Genomic DNA, 18,363 nt, shown 5'->3' with positions numbered 1-18,363 from the left:
CTCCGTGTTTTGCAATGCAGCCTTAACAGACTTAACAATTACATTGAATCAGCAAAACATACAATTTATCTGGCTTGGTTATAATCTTCAGAGGTGATCGTCATTACATTCACCGGGAGCCAGCGCTTAGATTACATCATTTAAATGGGCGTTTACGAAACATCACTTTACTTATTTCGTCGGTAACATTACTGTCAGTTTTCGAGATGGAAATTTTGGTGGTTTATTTTATACAAGAAGCTAAAAGTTGTTTGTGAGGTGGGGACACTGGGGTGAGTTTTGTGGTATTATATATATGTATATATATTTTCTGTGAATTGTACTTTTAAGATTCATCTTTGAACATTATACTAACACAATTATTCATCTAAGGGACAGTATATATTGTTGAATATTAACTTAATCTACCGTAATGCGATTATCTGATAAAAAAAAACGCAAAGCTATTGGTTTAATACCTACCGCAATGTCAAGTTGCCAGCCTTTCATCAGGCCGTTTGGAAAATTATCCACAATATAATGGGTCACATTCTGAAAATGTAGTTAAATTTAGATTATTTGTTTCTTCAAAAATAAAAAGGAAACAAACAAAAAAAACTTAATTTGGAAATACCAACTGTAGTTAGGTAAACTTGCATCTCATGTGAAATAACGCTACATTTTAGAAACCCCCCGTGCTGACTTCAAACGTTCACGACTATTTAATAGGAAATTAAAATTCAACAATCCACTTAACATCAACTAAACGTAATATTTCATTGTTTACTTGAGAGGATATTTCTATGGCGGCAATTTTTTGACAGGAACGTTCTTCGAATTCTTGATTTTTTTTTTAATTAAATAATTTTTAAATTAATGTTTCGTTATTACTTTGGATTACATGTGAGTCACCTTTAACGGTTTTCTATGGAGTTAAAAATCCGGAAAATACTGACGTTATCAGCCTAGCCTATTTTGCTGACTTAAAGGGCAAAGGCTTTACATAGATCGAATTTCATTCTGTGTGAGTCAAAGCTGCAATGCTCTCAAAGGTTTATGAACCCCACCCTTCCACAAAAAAGAAAAAAAAAAAAAAAGAAACAGAAAAAGAATGAATGAAACTCAGTTTAAATAATTGATTTTCTTAGACGCCAGAATTTATCATGGCGTGAATGCGATGTCCGTCCTTTCAAGTGTTCAAGCTATGAAAATGAACTTGGAATTTCGGTAGTATATCAGTCGAGTGAGGTTAGTAATAAGATGGTGACGTCACATAACGTGGGAATCACGTCCTGCTTTCCAAACGACGACCATCTTGGATCAGATAAGTTGGATTTCTGAAACTTCTCAAGATATTTGAAAACCAACTAAGTTATGTGAAAGGTTGTAAATGCCCAAATTCCGCACGGTTGGAGAGCGTCCCCCCACCAAGTCTAGCTGATAGGGTAAAGTTATATATTTACACTTACTTTCGACTTAAACTCTCACCTTTCCCACATGTGGGCACTTGACAATGTAACCTGGACGATAATTAATGTTGTAAACAAGATGGTATCCTTTCCAGTCTTCAGTAATATCTGGTAAGAATAAAGGCTAAGTCAGTATACGTGGTTTCATTCTTTACTAACTTTAACAATTGTCTTCTTATGCATACCTCTTGCTAACCGAGTTCGAAATCAGTACTGTAAGTTACAGAACTAGTTTTCTCCCATTGATTTATGCTCGCGGGCCATAAATCAACGGGAAAGAAGGAGGATCCTTTACTTACAGTACGGACCGAGAAAATGAGGTAGTAAGATATTTTTCTTTCTCTGAGGTTTTTTTTTAATTCTTTTTTTTATTTGCAACACAACAATATACATGAAGAACAAAATCAACTAACAACACTGCAGCATACTATACAAAAGCCACTAACAAAAAGAAAATGTGTGTATATATGTATAAAGATTACAACTATTAAGACGGAGAGGGGGGCTACTACCAAACAGAAGAGCAAGTTTCCATTGCCATTCAATTTTCCTCTGTAATTCTACAGAGCTGGGTGTCTTGAAAAGTGTTTTGCAAGTGTATAGATAATATTTTGTGTATAATAAGAGAATATCTAGTCTGCATTCTTGGGCGTTCGTCAGTTTGATTTTTTTTCTCTTTTGAATAGAATCTGTTCATTCAGGGAAGTAAGTTTGAAGTTACTCACATTATTGAACCATTTCAAGATATCAGTGTGGATTGAGGACGTAATAGGACAGTCCAAAAAGGTGTGAAGTATAGAGTCTTGGCTTGAACATTGAGTGCATTGATCGTCGACTGTAATTTTAAATCTTTTCAGTTCTCGCATGGTAACAGTTATCCTATGCAGAAGCTTGAATAAAGATTGCGTTAATTTATTGTCTCAAGTTATTTTGTATATCTTTTGAAAGTTGGCTTTCCAGGAGACAAACGCATCAGGGAAATGTTGTTTCCAATTAAGCTTTCACAACTGTAGGCACATTGATACAGTTCTCATTAAAAAGTTTGTAATAATGTTTGTATTTCATTTTGACCAAGGAAAACAAAAGGTTTTGAGTTAACTGAAATATATCCTCCGTTTTGAAGAGATCTTCAGGCAAAATTTGCGTTTTATATGCATTACGTTTATGCTCACTGGGAATAACAGGAATCATTTGAAAATATTGCAAAAAATTAATTTCCAAATCAAATTTATCCTGAAATTCCTGTAGAGACAAGAATTTCCCGTCTTCATTTGGCTATGCTTGCACCAAACAGATTCCTTTTTCAAACCATGTTTTCCAAAACAAAGTTTTCCCCTCGATCTTTATTTCCCTATTATTCAACAAGACAAATTTCCGTTGCTGGTCTCCTTCATACATATTAACAACTTCCTGAAAGTATTCTGGCAATTCTTAATAGAACATGGGAAATTTAAATCCATGCATTTTGGATTATTATTACTATTCAATATAGTACAATTCAAATAGTAATTTGGAATTGTCTTCCAGTTAGCATCGTTGCCATCAAGCAGTCTGCCAATCCAACTTAGACAAAGGGACTTTGTCATAGTTCCAAAGTTAATAAAATTTAGTCCCCCATCTACAAGAGGTTGATAAATCACTTTTCTCTTGATTTTGTCTTTCTTATTTCTCCACAGGAGAGCAAAGAGTTCGGCTTGCGTTTTCTAAATAACATTTTCAGGAACAGTAGGCATCGAAGCAGTGTATATCAACTGGGATACCCCAATTGTTTTCGCCAAGAGCGTTCGACCATAAAGAGAAAGATCACATATTCAATTTAGTCTTCATTTTTTGAATTCTGCTAAAAAAAAAAATTGGCCTCATTAGTTTTCTGTTGGTCGTGTGATATATACGCACCAAGGATTTTTATAGGTTCTCTTATAGGTGCGAAGCTCATTATCTTATTCTTGCACTCTTTTTTGATCCAATCCACATAACTTTTGTCTTTGTAACATTTGATTTAAGACCTGATATTTCTACGAAGCTGTTAATATGATGCAAAGATGCTTTTGGGAGTCTATATCACTTAAAATGAGTGTTGTGTCATCGGCAAATTGAGATAGCTTCACTTCTTGCAAAATTTGGAAGAGATATACCTTTGCACTCTGGAATATAGCGGAGTTTCAACGGTAACAATTCTACAGAAAGAATAAATAAAAATGGGCTAAGCGGACAGCCTTGCCGTACCCCTCTAGACGTTTTAAAGTAGTTGGTCATATAGCCCCGGGATCTAGCCACCATCTATCACTCCACTTTCGACACCGTTGTAGAGGATTGTAATCCATTTTCTAATGGCTGGGCCAAATTTAAAAGCTTTTAGAGCCCTATACAAAAAATCCCATTCTAGAGAATCAAAAGCCTTTTCAAAGTCTACAAAAAGAAAGATACCGGAGATTTTATTGCTTTCGGTGTAAGACATTAAGGTTAATAAGGCGCGCGAGAAAGGAAACTAGTTAGAGCTTAGCGGGCTGTACAGTGGAATACGGCCCTTACAATTGACCAATCACGCCGTGCGTACTAACTGAGAGATATAATAACAAGAATAAAGTTCTCATTTAATTTAAGCTGTTCTAATCTAAAGATTCTATAATAGAATGGAATAGACTAGTCGGCGGGGACTTGTTTGCCGGTGATCGTGCCTTGGCCGTCGCTGGCTGTTCTACAATTTCCAACACTAATGCTTGCTATCGGATAATTCCCTCTGCTAAAAGATTATTGTCAAAACTTCACAGTTGTCCTCGAAGCAAATTGTTTATTTTTTCCACAATCCCTCACCTACTAGCCGCCTCAAGAGGTTCCAGTTTTCTAAATATTCGCATTCGTTTCGTGCGTTATTCGAACAGTACCAAATGCAGCCGGATAACAGCTAAATTTTCTACAAGGTTGCTTATTAAATCGAGATTTCTTTAAAACAAAACCAGTGAGGTTCTCGAGGAACCAGAGAGTGTTTCGTTGCAGTGTCCGTTTCCCAAACTTTTCTGCTGTAGACTAATGGGGTGCTGACCATTTGCATGGAAAACCCGGATTTTACAGTTGTAAAATCAAATACATGGTACGCATCATTCCACTTGGAGAACTTTTGAAATTATAGGCTTCTGGTCAAAGTGATGCATTTTTATTACTCTTTTTGGCATTGACAGCAGATGTTCATACATTTTGCATGTTATCTATCTTCTGTTAAGGCAAGCTAAATTATTTCGTATTGATGCCGAAAATTTCCATCCGGGTGGTTTGTGTAAATGGTAAGCACCCAACGTTTCTCCAGCTAATTACGTATCTATGACGGTCACAGCACCGCTTTTTAAGGGTCTGGTTACCACTGCGTTTCGCATCAACGCATTGGTGTTTTACAAACTTTTTAACTCTATTTTGAAATTATTGTGCTCTGCCGTACAGGTGAAATATAAATGTTGACTTATATATCATCCGGGCGTCAAGCAGGCTACCGACCGAAAGGCTACAGTGGATTTTAATCATAAACGCGTGCTGATCCTGCACTGAGAAAACAATAAAACTCCAGTTATATGTAACAAAATACAAAAGAAAGTGATATGAAACTTGCTATCTCTCCGCTCTTTCACTAATTAAGTGCATATATACTCACTTCTCAGGGGATCCCACGATACGTTTGCATAACACCCTCCCGTGTTTTTAAATTTGTGGAACGTTGCTTTTAAACCCGTCGGATGAAAGACCTCTGTGTCGTTACATTTTCCATCTAGTCCGCAGCCTGTTGGTTAGAAAAACGCATAAAAAAAGGCATTTGAAATACAGTTGTGTCTGTCTGCAATAAGGCAGAACAAAGGAGGAAAATTTAGGTATCCCACAATGCCTCGCTTCCAACTATATTATCAACTCGATGTTGATACGCGATCTCGCATTTGCGATGGGGCTTCTCGGAGTGAGCGCTGATCTGCCCTCTCGGTCGCCATTGCTTTACGTGAATTGCTTAGATTTAAACAGTCAGAGTTATGTCAATTCGTCAAACTTAGCCTGTTGTCGGTTTCTAACGGTCATGGGACACGTTAGTTTTCCAAAAGACTTACGAGAGCGGCTTCTTTGCTTGTTTGTGCGATTAGAAACATTGAACGGCCGCTTGCCACTCGACTCTTCTTCGACTTCTTCCATGCATTTACCGTTTGCTTGAATATCGACTTAAAACGAAGCATTTATGTCACCACTTGATGTCCTTACACGAATAGAACCGAACAGAATCGTGCTTAAAGTACTGTTCATTTCGACCGCGAAAACGAGTGATCGTTCAAAAGCAGTTACTATAAAAGCATTATGCAGTTGTTTACATGTTTGGCGCCAATTTAGGCAAACTTCAACGAACACAAAGTCCTTCAAAACATGGGGACTTAAGGGGACCTTGAATAAAATTCAAAGGAGATACTATTCGAGCAACGACAGGCAAGATTTCACGCTAATGTACCCAGGATTAAACTCGCTAAGGTCAAATTTGGGTCAAGCATTTGAGAGCCGCGAACGAACAAAGCGAGTCGATCATGCATACCACTCCAAACAATTGTATGTTTTTCTTTATTCTTAGGCAAATTAGCTGCGAAATTGTAATGCAAGCTTGAACTTAATTGCCAATGCAATACACAAAATGATTTAACTTACATTCTCAGATCCTGAATAAGGAAAAATAGCCACTTGAAATTCAGTCGATTTCGGACTGCGTGCTCGCCTTCGCATCGATAGTTGACACCTTCTAGTCGATAATTTTTCGCGGAGACTCATGGGATACCTGATTTCTCCTCCTTTAGGCAGAACGTTTTAGGTGCTACTCTTAAATATCTCCTATCGTGGTGTTTCTTCTTAATAATTGCTTCAAGTATAAATAATGTTAATTATTTTCTTATATTTTATGCCAGAATGGAATATAAAACTACTGGGTATACTGAGAAGTTGCGATTTTAGCCATTAAATTAAATAAATTAGATAATTAACAATTATTCCATGAGCGCGCGTTGGAGATTAGATGATAGATAGCCAACGAGGCGCGTAGCGCCGAGTTGGCTATAATCATCTCATATCCAAAGAGCGCGAGTGGAATAATTGTTTTATTAAAAACAATCAAGAAATATTGCTAGATCTTACTGATTTCGCTGGGCAAGAACAACCAGAAGGCAATTTAATGGCCGCCATTTCTCGGCCATGGTGTAATGGCTCATATTCCATGGCCGCTAAGCCAATCAAATCCCTCGAATTGCATTATACAATGAGTCAGTTTTTAATAAATTAAATTAACTATTTTTTTTTTCATTTTTTTAATTAATTAATTAATTTATTTATTTATTTAAATGCTTGTCGCCAGCTTATTCAGCAAATCAAATTACGATATTCTATTTCATGACTCTTAATTTCAAGCGAACTGGAGTGCGGATTCATCCGATTGGCATAAAACTAGCGTGCTCGCATAAATTAAAGTGGCTCTATACCATATTTCTTCTGTTTTAGCTAGTAGTGATACAGTCATTTCAACTAACGTTGTCGGTTCAAAGCATGAAGCTAGAAGACAAGACCGAAAGTTTACGTGGGATTTTCATGAATAAATTCATCAAAATCACTCATGCCTGGAGAAAACAATAGGTTGTAATTAGCAGTACAATGACCTACACGTGCAGGGATGATTTTGATGAAATTATTCATAAAAAATAATCCCACAAAACATTGCGGTCTTGTCTTTTAGCTTTATTTTGATCCGACAACGTTAATTGAAATAGCTGTATACATTTTTCTTGATGTTCTAGTCCTTTCAGCCCTATGAAAATGTCTGGGTTCAAACATAGTTTCGAGTGCCTAAGTTCTTATGCTTTGCTAAAAATGCCGTGAAGCTGGTAAACTCCGTTTCCATGGCAACCGGCTTATGATACATCTATTGATTACGTTACATCTAGCTAGTTTCAAAATGGGTTTGTCCGAATTTCGCGCCGTCAAATTTCGCTAATTTTAGGAAAAATTTTAGGAAAAAGAAGAGAGAAAGTATCTCCGTGCAAAGTCAAAGCAAATTCTGTACATACGTTTGGCCAATTTCTGCAATGTTCGTTTTTGCCTTTTTTTGCCATTTATTTGCAGTTTTATTGGAGTACAAATACCAGCTAAATCCTAATATTGTGCCAATTTTCAGAAAAATTTGCCGTGGAAAACTTGTTACAAATAGCCTTACTTTTCAGCCTAACACTGGCCTTGTTTCGCACGCCAGCACGATGAAAATTTATGTATCAGTCGGACAACTGCGCGCGCTCGCGCAATTTTAGTACCCAGTCGCCGCACGCCAAATAACTGTATCGATTCACTTTAAGGAGGTGTGATTCCTTCTTCGGCCAAGACCATACACTAGTCCGACGAATTTTGATCCCGGTGCTGCCACAGACAGCGTTGAAATCATATCACCTCGAAATCATGTAAACACTAACAAGCAAATTAAATACCCAGAGACCGAGATGTACTCATCCCGTGATTAAACCTGTCCCCGGACTTTATCATTAATACGGACAGACCCTGCGTGTCATTTCTCCATGAAGCGTACATTACTTAATAACTGACAACCCAACCTACACCATACCAAGGGCTTAAATGCTTCCCACATTCAATCTAAACTAAGCAGATTGGCATCGTTAAACAGCCTTCGTTCGAAATGTTGCGGACAAATATGATTTGTCCGCAATTACTGTCCGGGTGTTTAAGCATGACTTGAACTACCAGTAACACGTATGAAGAATTTAGCCTCGTGTTTAACGCCAATATCCCAAAGGCTACAGAATGCTGAATGCATATTTACTTACACATCGAGTTGTCGGGATCGCCTGAGACATCTGTGTAAGAGAAAGAACGAAAGCAAGAGAATTAAACCATGATATGGTTCGATCGCAGCTAAAAAGGAGAGGAAAACTATCAATGGTTTGTAATTATTTGATTGGCAGCCTGCTTAGCTGAGTAATTGGTGGGTCGGTCGAACAATTTGTATGTCTGTTTCTTTTTTTTGTTTTTTTTTTTAATTTGGTTTTAAACAAACAAACTGTTTCAAATGTAAGTTAAAGTGCTATGTGAACCAATGATTTTCCCTCTGAGTGATAGCCCTAGCGAGGAAATGGTAGATTATACCTGTAGGGGAAGAAAAAAATCTTCCTTCTCGGCGGGAATCGAACCCACGACCTCCAAATATGATCGCCCGTCTCAGAAGAAATACATTTTATGCAATTTTGACAAACGAACATGGCAACCGGCCATAAAATGTTTGATTTGAAACATTTATAGTCTGTAGCATATAGTTTTGTGTTAGTTTTCGTGTACATTTTCGGAATAAAGAATGCCTTTTAGAGAATTTTATTCTAGTACTCAGATGTAAAAATTTTCTTGAAAAACGTTTACTGCATATTTTGTTGCATATTTAGTCGTATTCGCTTGCGTTTCCTCGACGAGGTCTTCTAGCTCACGATCATCAAGGCAGGCAAAGCGCTGTGATACCGGTTCTTCTTTCTTTTGCTAATTTCCCCCGGCTCAGTGGGGTAGAGTTAGGCAAACCCCAATAAAAATTTGGGAATTTGTCTTCATCTCTTTAACAGTTGTACTTGAAATTACTTTGCGAGTCTTGCGAAAGCTTTGAAATGTTTTCAAATTGTGCTGGGAGACACAGAAAGCGTGACGTCACAGCGTGTTTACATACTCTCATCTAAACACAACTTTCGACCAACGAGAGCGCGCGTACTATGATAGTTTATAATATTGCTCCGAGGTTCTTGGAACGCTTGTAGAAGCACGAACCTGAAGGTTTAACACGACTTCACAAAAAGAAAGTTCTGAATTGAGATCACTGCATAGAGATAACAATTGTTTTACTCGAACTACCAATATGCACCGATTCTCCTTGTCTAAATACATATAAATATAGAAAATCTCCCTGTACATGCTTGCAGGGTACTTTACTTTAAGACTTCATTAGAGTCACAAAAAAAAGTTAAGCTAAGGTACAATTCATGAGAGACCAAATTAGAAAAGGAGCACGGAGGCGAAGGTTAACTTATTTTAAATTAAAAAAAATATATATCGGGTTGATTAGATTGTTCTAGGCGACAGGTTCGAAGTAAAGGGTAACTGAATGAGATCCCGGGAATGGATGTTATCCATTTTACTTTTCAAAATATCAACATGCCTTCCTTCCTTCGTTTAAGACCCTTCCCAGATGTTAGTAAAATGACAGTAGTCAGAATAAAATGGATAAGTAAATATTGGAACGAAATTGTAACTTAACACAAATGATCTATCTGTGCACTGTTGTACTGATTGTTGCTCCTCGTTAAAATGCAACTGTTTGATTAGTATTAATTCCTTAACTTCTTAATCTGGTGTTTCCGAAGGTATCGAGATTCATTCACTTGACCCAAATAAACGTCATTTATTGGATGCTCACTTTGTGAATTATTAATAAGGTTGAGAACCTCTCTCAGCGTCATGTGTGGGGTAATGTCGAGTTTTTGCTCAGATAATCGAATCACAATTTTACTTTGAACCGAAGATTTTCAATTAATTGATTGATCAATCGTTCCAAATTGGTCGATGACTGATGCATAATTGATTTTCTAAGTACGACAAGAACTTGCCTCGCTTTATTCGTCTAAGGAATTGCTTCATGCGCCCCTTGCCAAGAAAGCCCAGCTTCTCTAAAACCAAAGGAAAAAATGTTGCGATTAATATTGGAATTTTGGACTTATTTTTAAATAATTTAAAAATTATTTTCTCGAAAAAAATTCCATTTTCCGCGGAGTTTCTTCAAATGCTTAATTATGTTCCCTCGGTTAAGAGAGCCAAAAAAATTCTTGGCTCTCCTTTTTTATTTAATTTCGGGCCAGGAAGAGAACATAGGTTAAAATCTCTTCAGGTTTAAAGTAAAGCCCGAGGTCAGTGGTTTGACATTCACTGGTTTATGGTTGAGCTTATTCAAGCTAAATGGCACGACGTGTTTGAGAGAATCAATACTCTTCCCAGCGTTTTTCGCTTGTAGCCACTCATAAACCTCAATTATAGAGAGTGAAAAACAGGTTGGGGGAGGAGAATTTTTTTTTTTTTACTAGAGGAAAAAACTCGACAATACAGTGCCTAACTTACATGTGGCTTCCAACTACTAAAATTTGATTCATGGACATGCGCAGAACCGTGAACCCCTTCCTTCAATGGTGGGGTGTTGCCAAGGGTTATCTATTCGGTGTTAAACTACTCGGTCTAACTCACCCTTCCTCCGGAGACACTCCTCATAGCAAGACGACTGACTTAACATCAGCTAAATGAAACCAAAATCGCAAAATAAACGTTTTAGTTTAAAGAACATTTCATGTAGAATATTCAAATTCGATCGCTCTCTTTTCAGTTAATGAAATTTAAACATTTAACTATAAAAACTGTGATAAAACACCTCTCAACTTCATCTTGAACTTGAGAAGTGTAAACACAGCAAAACTCTTCGCCAGGTTATTTTGATATTAAAAAAAACGTTTTTGCGTGGCGACTAGTAACGCAACACCTCTGGTATAATTTTGGCTGCTCCAACTGTGGAACTTTGGTTGGTTTGGTAAAGGTGGTTGTTATTGTTGCGCATGATCGCAAAGTTCGATCAGATTGTACATTATTTCCACCAGATTTTAGAGGAGAACGACTTTGCCATCCGCTTTTAATTAAAGGACGCTAAAAGCGCTCCACGAAACAAAAGATAAAACTGTAAATCTAATACAACCAAAACCTAGAGCAAGCCTTGTATGGAATATTTTGTCGCAGGAGGCTGTGTTTGCCACCTCAGGACCCAATTATGAATCTACGTCCTTTAAGGCTGTCCCTTGACTAGTTCATAAGCGACTGTGATGATTAATGTGACTAGCATAAACTATTCAGGTGTATAAGAAAACTAAGAACTACGAAATACGATTTGAAGATGGTGAGCAACCACGAAATTCTAACAAAACTAATCACGCGGACCCATGATTGTAGGGATGCATTACGTGCACATAAAAATAAATGTCCTCTTAGTCGCGACAAACGTGATTATGTTCGTTGATCAGTTTCGATTGTAAACAATCCGCTCTCGTTTAGTGTCATACAACACTTCGACAAGTGGATTTTCCAATGACCTTGTAATGACGTTATTTACGGGATAAAATAGTCGGGATAAATGTTAACGCTTTATTAAAAAAAAGCAGAAACAATTTGGTATTTGTCATTTTAGATCGCTTGAGTCTAAAACATCTGTCATTGCGGTCCCAACAAAGCGAATATTACTTTTCAACTAAAAATTAATCATGTTAAAAAAAAAAAACATCTGCCCTTTTAAACTTTCCAGTTTTTATGCAAATACAGCATCTTACCTAACACGTCTACCTCATGTAGAACTTTACAGATATCATGGATAGCCAAAACCTTAATAATTAATTTATTCACAAGACTGTATGTTGACGGCGAACTGAATTCAGTACAAACATAATTCAGTACAACCCCCCACCCCCCCCCCCTCCCCCTCCACCTCTTAAAAAAAAAAATTGTTTCTTGCAATTCTGCTAGCCAGCCTTGCCAACCAACATTGAGAAGGCAGGGGAAAAAGATCCGTTCCCGCAGCTGTGACTGAGGTTGAGGCTCTTTATACCAGGAATAATGAATTACATTGTTTCAGTCGTTGTTGTGAAATTTAGCCGAGGAAAAATAGCCCACAACCGCAGTCGCCTTTAAAGTGCAGTGGCGTTATAACAAACAGTAGAATTTCGAATGTTAAACGAACAAGTACTGACTAGAATTTCAAATCGACAAAAGCGTATAAGAGTCGGAAAGCAACCTTCCTGTAATTATTTCTGCAGCGTTTTTAAAATCTGAGACAGTGCGTGAAGGATGTCGACGAAAACAACATTAATTATTAATCAAGCCCTTGTCGCTATCTCGCAGCCTACGAATACAGCCGCTTGTAGCCATTCTCTAACGCCACTTGTGGACTACAGAAGCGCAACTTCAGTGGACTACACTCTGGACCGTAGTGAAGTCAAATTGAGAGTCTTTAAGGGAAATACTGTGTCAAATTTTCAGTTCCTGTCAAAGAAAACGCTTACCTTTACGCTAGACGTTGGCTTGACAACAGGAAAACAAATTTCCAAACAATGCTTGATGGGTCGTTGTGACCAGCGAGCACCTTCCTTCTTGTCAGTAACAAAGCCGTTACATGGCAGCAATACTGGATACTGCCAAAGGCATACAGCGAAGAGAAGGTAACAAAACATGACTACCCGTTGGCGACTGCAAGGTGCAGTTGATAACCAGTTCTGTCAAATTAAAACGGAACATGATGACAATATTAATTCCCGTTACCCATAATTTATAGCGTATTATGGATGAAAGTCCATTTCGATTAAACATCCCGCTATCGCGAAGTTTAATACTTCCTTTTTTGCAGGATTAGAAGATATTTTTTTTTATTACAACCCTAGTGGAGGAACGTGCTGAATTTAGAACGAGAACTCTCGTGAGCCTTTAGTTTATTCCCAGGTAGTAATACGGCCAACCTCTTGCGTCCAAACAAACGGAACGTCATAAGGCCATTCCCGATCAAATTTTTCGTTCATCAGATAACCCTCTCTTCCAAATAAGTGGATCGGTCAGTGAGTAAAAAGAAAAAGAAAAAAGAAAAAAAAATAGACAAATGTTCATACAGCGAACGTGTATTTCTTGTGACTGCCATTTTACGACAAGCTGCTTTCAGTCTAGTCTTTATGACATGCCAGATTAAAATGCAAAAAATGCATCAATATGGAAGCACCCTAGAATAGAAGGCACGTTACCAATCAAAAACGTTTTGTTTCTTACTTTTTTAAAGCAAAATAAAATGCCGGTCGGGCGATGGCCACGGAAAGCGAAACATTTGTTGGTAATAACCTAATCTTGCCATAGATGGCAGTACAGACATGATGAGATCGTATATTGAAAATGATTGAAAACATATTGTCATCCGTTATAAACTGCTAATTACAGCTTGAGCTTCCAAGAAAAACAGTTGGCGAATATTTTATATTTTATATTTTAGTGCCCCTAATTCCCATGGAAGACTTGAATATAAAGAAAACAAAACAAAATCAGAGAAGGGTCGAGAAGTTATCCGATCACCCTTGGAGTCATTATTACTGAGCAGTATAATAATCAGAACGTGACCAGTCGATAATGCAATGGGTGACAAATTTAATGCAGATTTGTTCTTTCAAAACTTGTCGGCAGAAACATTTTTGAACTAACTCTCGTCGTTGCGTATATCGGCCAGGTTATTGGTGAATAACTTCTATCTCCTGAACGGAATTCCTTGTGGGATTTTGTCCCCTTCTGTTTCTAAATTACGAGCTTGGGTAAACGTACGACATGCATGCGCATGCAAATATGAACTGTGAAATAATAGCGTGACGGCGTTTCGTACCGAAACAAACAACTCGGATCATTGACACTTTAATTAGTTTTAATTGTCCAAGAGATCCCATTGCAATAATAGTTGAATGTAAATATATGAAACATATATATTTAAACTGCGGATGAAATATCAAACAGAAGAAAGATCCTCGCAGTTAGGACCCAACTTAAGCAGTTGCGAAAAGAAAGCCTGAAAAAATTTCAGGCTTGAACGCGCGTTAAAGAAGCTTTCACAATTACTATTGCCGAGTCAAAAATCGATGAAATTGCGAAGAAAAATTAGTGCGTCTCCCGCAATACTGTGAACCCCAATGTTTCCATCGCAAAGCATTATGTATAAGTATAGTTACTCAGGTGATTATGAAGATTCTGTTCATCTGATTGGTCGAGGATTACGTCATATCCTGCTATGAAAATGTTTCTAATTGTATAAAAAAAAAATCCTTGTAAATTGGAAAAGAAATGTTGTCCATATCGATGGCTTAAAATGAAAACAACAAATGAAGTTAAATTCGCGCAAGATTCTCATTATTTAACAGAATGATTTCACCAACAAAACGAATTTAAGACAGAATTTGAAAGCATGGAAGTAAACGAGAAGAATAAATGTCTCTCTAAGTTTTACGTTTTAGTGAGGAGAAAAGACGGCAGTTTTCATAATCTGAACAATAGTTTGTTGTCGGTTCGAGCAGCTCTCGACCACCATCTTAAGTCACCACCTCACAACAAAAACGAAATTTCATCTGCGACAACCATGTACTTGTTCAGTTACTGAAGCCAGTAAAGGACTAAATTCCTACCTGAAGCAGCCGTTATCTTCGAGGGTAATTTATAAACGTTCGTTTACCGGCGAAGCCTTCAACAAAAATTGGTGCCATAAAGTACTGTTGCTAACACTTGCCTGGTTCATCTCCATCTATTTTGGTAAACGGGTCGGCAAACCCAACATTCATTCAAAGAAGCCAGTGCTTCGTCTCATTGAAGCAGCAGTTAAAAAAAAAACTGACAAACTGACATTCTGCTTGAGGCATGTGCAATTTATCGATTGAGCATGTGATTTGGATTGCGCATGTGATCGGCAGACTGTGGATCTCTGTTCATTAACGCGTGACAATTTGAAACAGACGGTTCTTGTTTTTCTCTGAAAATCACCTGAGTAATTATTTTAAAACAATTATTCGCCTCAGGCTCAGTAAATATTGCTGAATATTCCCCTCAACTTCGTTTCGGGCGAATAATTGTTAAATATTACACTCTAAGGTGTTTACAAGTTTGGATTCCGTAGTGCAATTCAAATACCTTATCTGATGTGACGAGCCTGCTTACACAGCACTGCTTGCTGGCTTGAGAGAAAAGCTGTGGGGAGATTATTTACTTGAAGGAATCAGCTGTGTTCGGTAAACGCTCGTTAGCTATGGGTGGTTTTCACCTCACACATCGTCACGCAAGTGAAAAAATAAAATCCTCAACCATTCAATAGATAAAGTCAACAAATTGATATGTTGTAGAAGAGTGATACATAAACAACGTGTGAAAGCCAAAGGGCTGTGCGATATCTCCTAATCGAGTTATTCGAGAAAATGTACCACGGAAAATTACAGAGTTTAGTATGGGACGCCATGTTGGTGCCCCGTCTGATGGGCACCAACATGGCGGCCGGAAACCAGCAAAAACATCTGGAATTTACCTTGGCTATTTCAAAGCCTTTCTTCTCTCTGCTGAACTTTCACACATTGACATTAACGCTTCTATTACATGTTAGCTGATCAGACCTAAAAAAAACACGAGGCGAATCGATGTTTTCATGTACGTGACATGTTTAGAGCAGCAATCCTTCTGTCACGCACTGCGCAAAAATCTAAAATTCAAACTACTCTATTTTCAAAACAAAGAATGCTATCCGGCTGAAAACAAGCAAGCCGATGGAAATTTAGATTTTCTTATATGTGATGAAGATAAAAACCCAAAATGGTGTTTAGTTATAAATTTCAGTTTTTTATGACGTCATCTGAAAACCAAGAATATTTCCGTGTAGAAAAATCAAACAAAAAATAGAGAAAACTGAAAATTTAATTGGCGAGCGTATTCACACATGAAATATTAAGTAAGCTTACAAGATTCTAAAATTTTCCGCGCAAGCTCAATCACGGAACATCACGGCCACCTCCGCTCACCGCAGGGAAGCAATTATAACGCTCGCTTTTAGAGTGGACATCTAACAGCTTGTTCAAATATCGTCTCCTAAGCATTGAGTGGGAGGCCACAGCAGTCACAGCAGCCCAGTTTTCCTAACTGTGTCAACAGTTCAAGGAATTCTCTTGCTCCCGTGAACTCAACTGTTGTTAATTCACAAAACACATGTCCAGCGCAGCAGTGGGATTAATACCAGCAGTTTGTTTTCGAATTGTCGTGTTAATAACGTCCAGATTTTCATGAGTCACAAATCCACCAGATTTCACTGACATTTTATTTTTCCATTCTGATTTTTAAATGGAAAACTACGAAGAAGCGCTAGCGTTACATTCGAACTATGCAAAACTTTGATGCTTCGCTTTGACAGGTTTGACAGCTTTCGTCTTGTTCAACCGACCAAATCATTCGAACCATTCTAACAACGACTGTGATTGGCTTATTTCGGGATGTTTTATGGGAGTACAGCTGCACTCTGACGACACTTCTGTTCGTTTGAAAAATGAAGTTTGTTTTGAAAAAGAGGGTAAGTGCGTGGGGAAATAAAAGGATGCTTTATCATAAAACAAATTAAGAAGCCTCTAGACTGTGCTCTGTTCTGTTGTAAAGCACGCAGGAACCGGCTAGGGCACGAAAGAAGTTTAGGGGGAAACACGAGACGTAGTCGAGTGTTTCTCCCTACTTCTTGAGTGTTCTAGCCGGTTCCTACGTGCTTTACAACAGAACAGAGCACAGTCGAGGCTTCTTTATTTGTTTATTGTTTTAACTCTATTGGCCCTAATAGTGATCTCGTTGCATCTAATTTGTCCTTACAGTATGACTATATTAGATCAAGTGTGTAGGTCATCAAAGAGAACGATATTATCGCCAAGGTCAAACCCTTGTTGTTCAAACAAATACTCCCAAATAGTACCCTAACAATGTAATGGATCGACTGGGGAAATATACATGTTGATGTTAAGGCTTAAAAAAATTATTATTTTTTTTTTTTACATGTGGCTTTTACCTTTCTGTCTACCGCCTCTGCAACTACTGATGTCCGGCGTAAGCTGCCCTAATCATCTGACTTTAACACGTGTTTTCCTTCTGAGCAGTCAGTCACGAAGCGTTTAATGAAAAAATATGGTTGCACTTCATGATGAAAAGGCAAATTCAAGCGCAAAATTATTACCGCACACTCTTAAGAGTGATCGACCGACTTTATGATCAAGAACTTGCCATCAAAACTGAAAGTTCTGATTTCTTCCGGCATATTCAGTCTGAAATATTTATAAAATAGTTATTTTCGTGAAATATTTACAAAAATTACCATCGAACTTCCAAATATATTTCGTTTTCGAATATTCCGACAAAACGTGAAATGCTGTGATCACGTCGCATCCGTTGTTCAATAAGATCAAAGATAATTGGGCATCATTCGATCATCGAAATGTGGAAACTTTGCAGGCGAAGACAATATTGTCCTGATACATGGTCATTTGAATGTAATAAGAATTACATGATATGAAAGACTGAAATAATTATGAGATATACGGTGTATCAGACTAAAGATTAATTTCAAACATAAATATTTCTTATGTTTTTCACTTTCATGTGGTGATCTTCGACATGAATATTCCGAAACCACAACATCGACAAGCTCCCAGCTGGCTTGTGAGCTCATTTGGTAAAGTACTGCACGGGTATCGCAGAGGCCATTGGTTAAAAACCTGTGTTTTCATTTCAGTAAAATAAGGTATCACACCAGAGGGAAGCACTGCAGTAATTGTACTATAATTAAGTCGCAAGCTTTCTGTAGGCTGAAGAAACTGGGGATTAATTATTTGGTACTCCTTCTTCCCCATTCCTGGTAATAGCAAACCTTTTTTCCATTCTCCTAGTAATAACATTTGTTTTCCGCGTCAATATCACTAAAGAAAAACAAAGGGGCGTGTATTTTAGACTTGACATAGCTAGAGGGACATTCATTTCTTACTTTTGTGAAGCCTCTAGTCAGATGAGCTGATACCATTGGTCTTGATTTATGTTGAATTCTTGTTGTGTAATATTGTTGGCATTGACTCAGGCGAAATTTGTATACAGTGAGCAAAAGTGAGAGCAATGTCTGCAAGATTCTGTGGAAATAAACTTTTATTGTGCACGCAAAAAAAATGCGATGCTGTGCATAAAACATCTTCGTCTTATAGCTACTATCAACTGTGTGAGATCGTATTTTTCTTTATTAAGTACCATTAATTTGTACCTCTCCAAATAAACA

At 37.6% G+C, this 18,363-nt stretch overlaps 1 protein-coding gene across 4 annotated transcripts in view; it reads right to left on the bottom strand.

Annotated features, from left to right (window-relative positions):
- The window catches only part of LOC146478958 (uncharacterized), a 104,693-nt gene extending 87,222 nt beyond the window's left edge, over positions 1-17,471 (bottom strand). For 2 of the 4 annotated variants that reach the window (XM_085111245.1, XM_085111244.1), the window contains exons 1-8: positions 17,113-17,471; positions 12,578-12,787; positions 10,725-10,773; positions 10,097-10,156; positions 8,282-8,311; positions 5,092-5,217; positions 1,468-1,556; positions 463-531 (exon numbers count right to left, since the gene is read on the bottom strand). In XM_085111245.1, coding sequence (XP_084967371.1) covers positions 463-531; positions 1,468-1,556; positions 5,092-5,217; positions 8,282-8,311; positions 10,097-10,156; positions 10,725-10,773; positions 12,578-12,745 — 591 coding nt within the window. In that variant the 5' untranslated portion in view covers positions 12,746-12,787; positions 17,113-17,471. The remainder of the gene's footprint in view (positions 1-462; positions 532-1,467; positions 1,557-5,091; positions 5,218-8,281; positions 8,312-10,096; positions 10,157-10,724; positions 10,774-12,577; positions 12,788-17,112) is intronic. The other 2 variants (XM_085111242.1, XM_085111243.1) reach the window with 2 other exon arrangements.
- Positions 17,472-18,363: the final 892 nt, after the last annotated feature.

Source organism: Pavona decussata, unplaced genomic scaffold (genome assembly GCF_977016875.1).
Source record: "Pavona decussata unplaced genomic scaffold, jaPavDecu1.1 SCAFFOLD_61, whole genome shotgun sequence".
Lineage (NCBI taxonomy): Eukaryota > Metazoa > Cnidaria > Anthozoa > Scleractinia > Agariciidae > Pavona > Pavona decussata.
The sequence above is the reverse complement of the archived record's forward strand: the minus strand, read 5'-3'. Positions and strand labels throughout refer to the sequence as shown.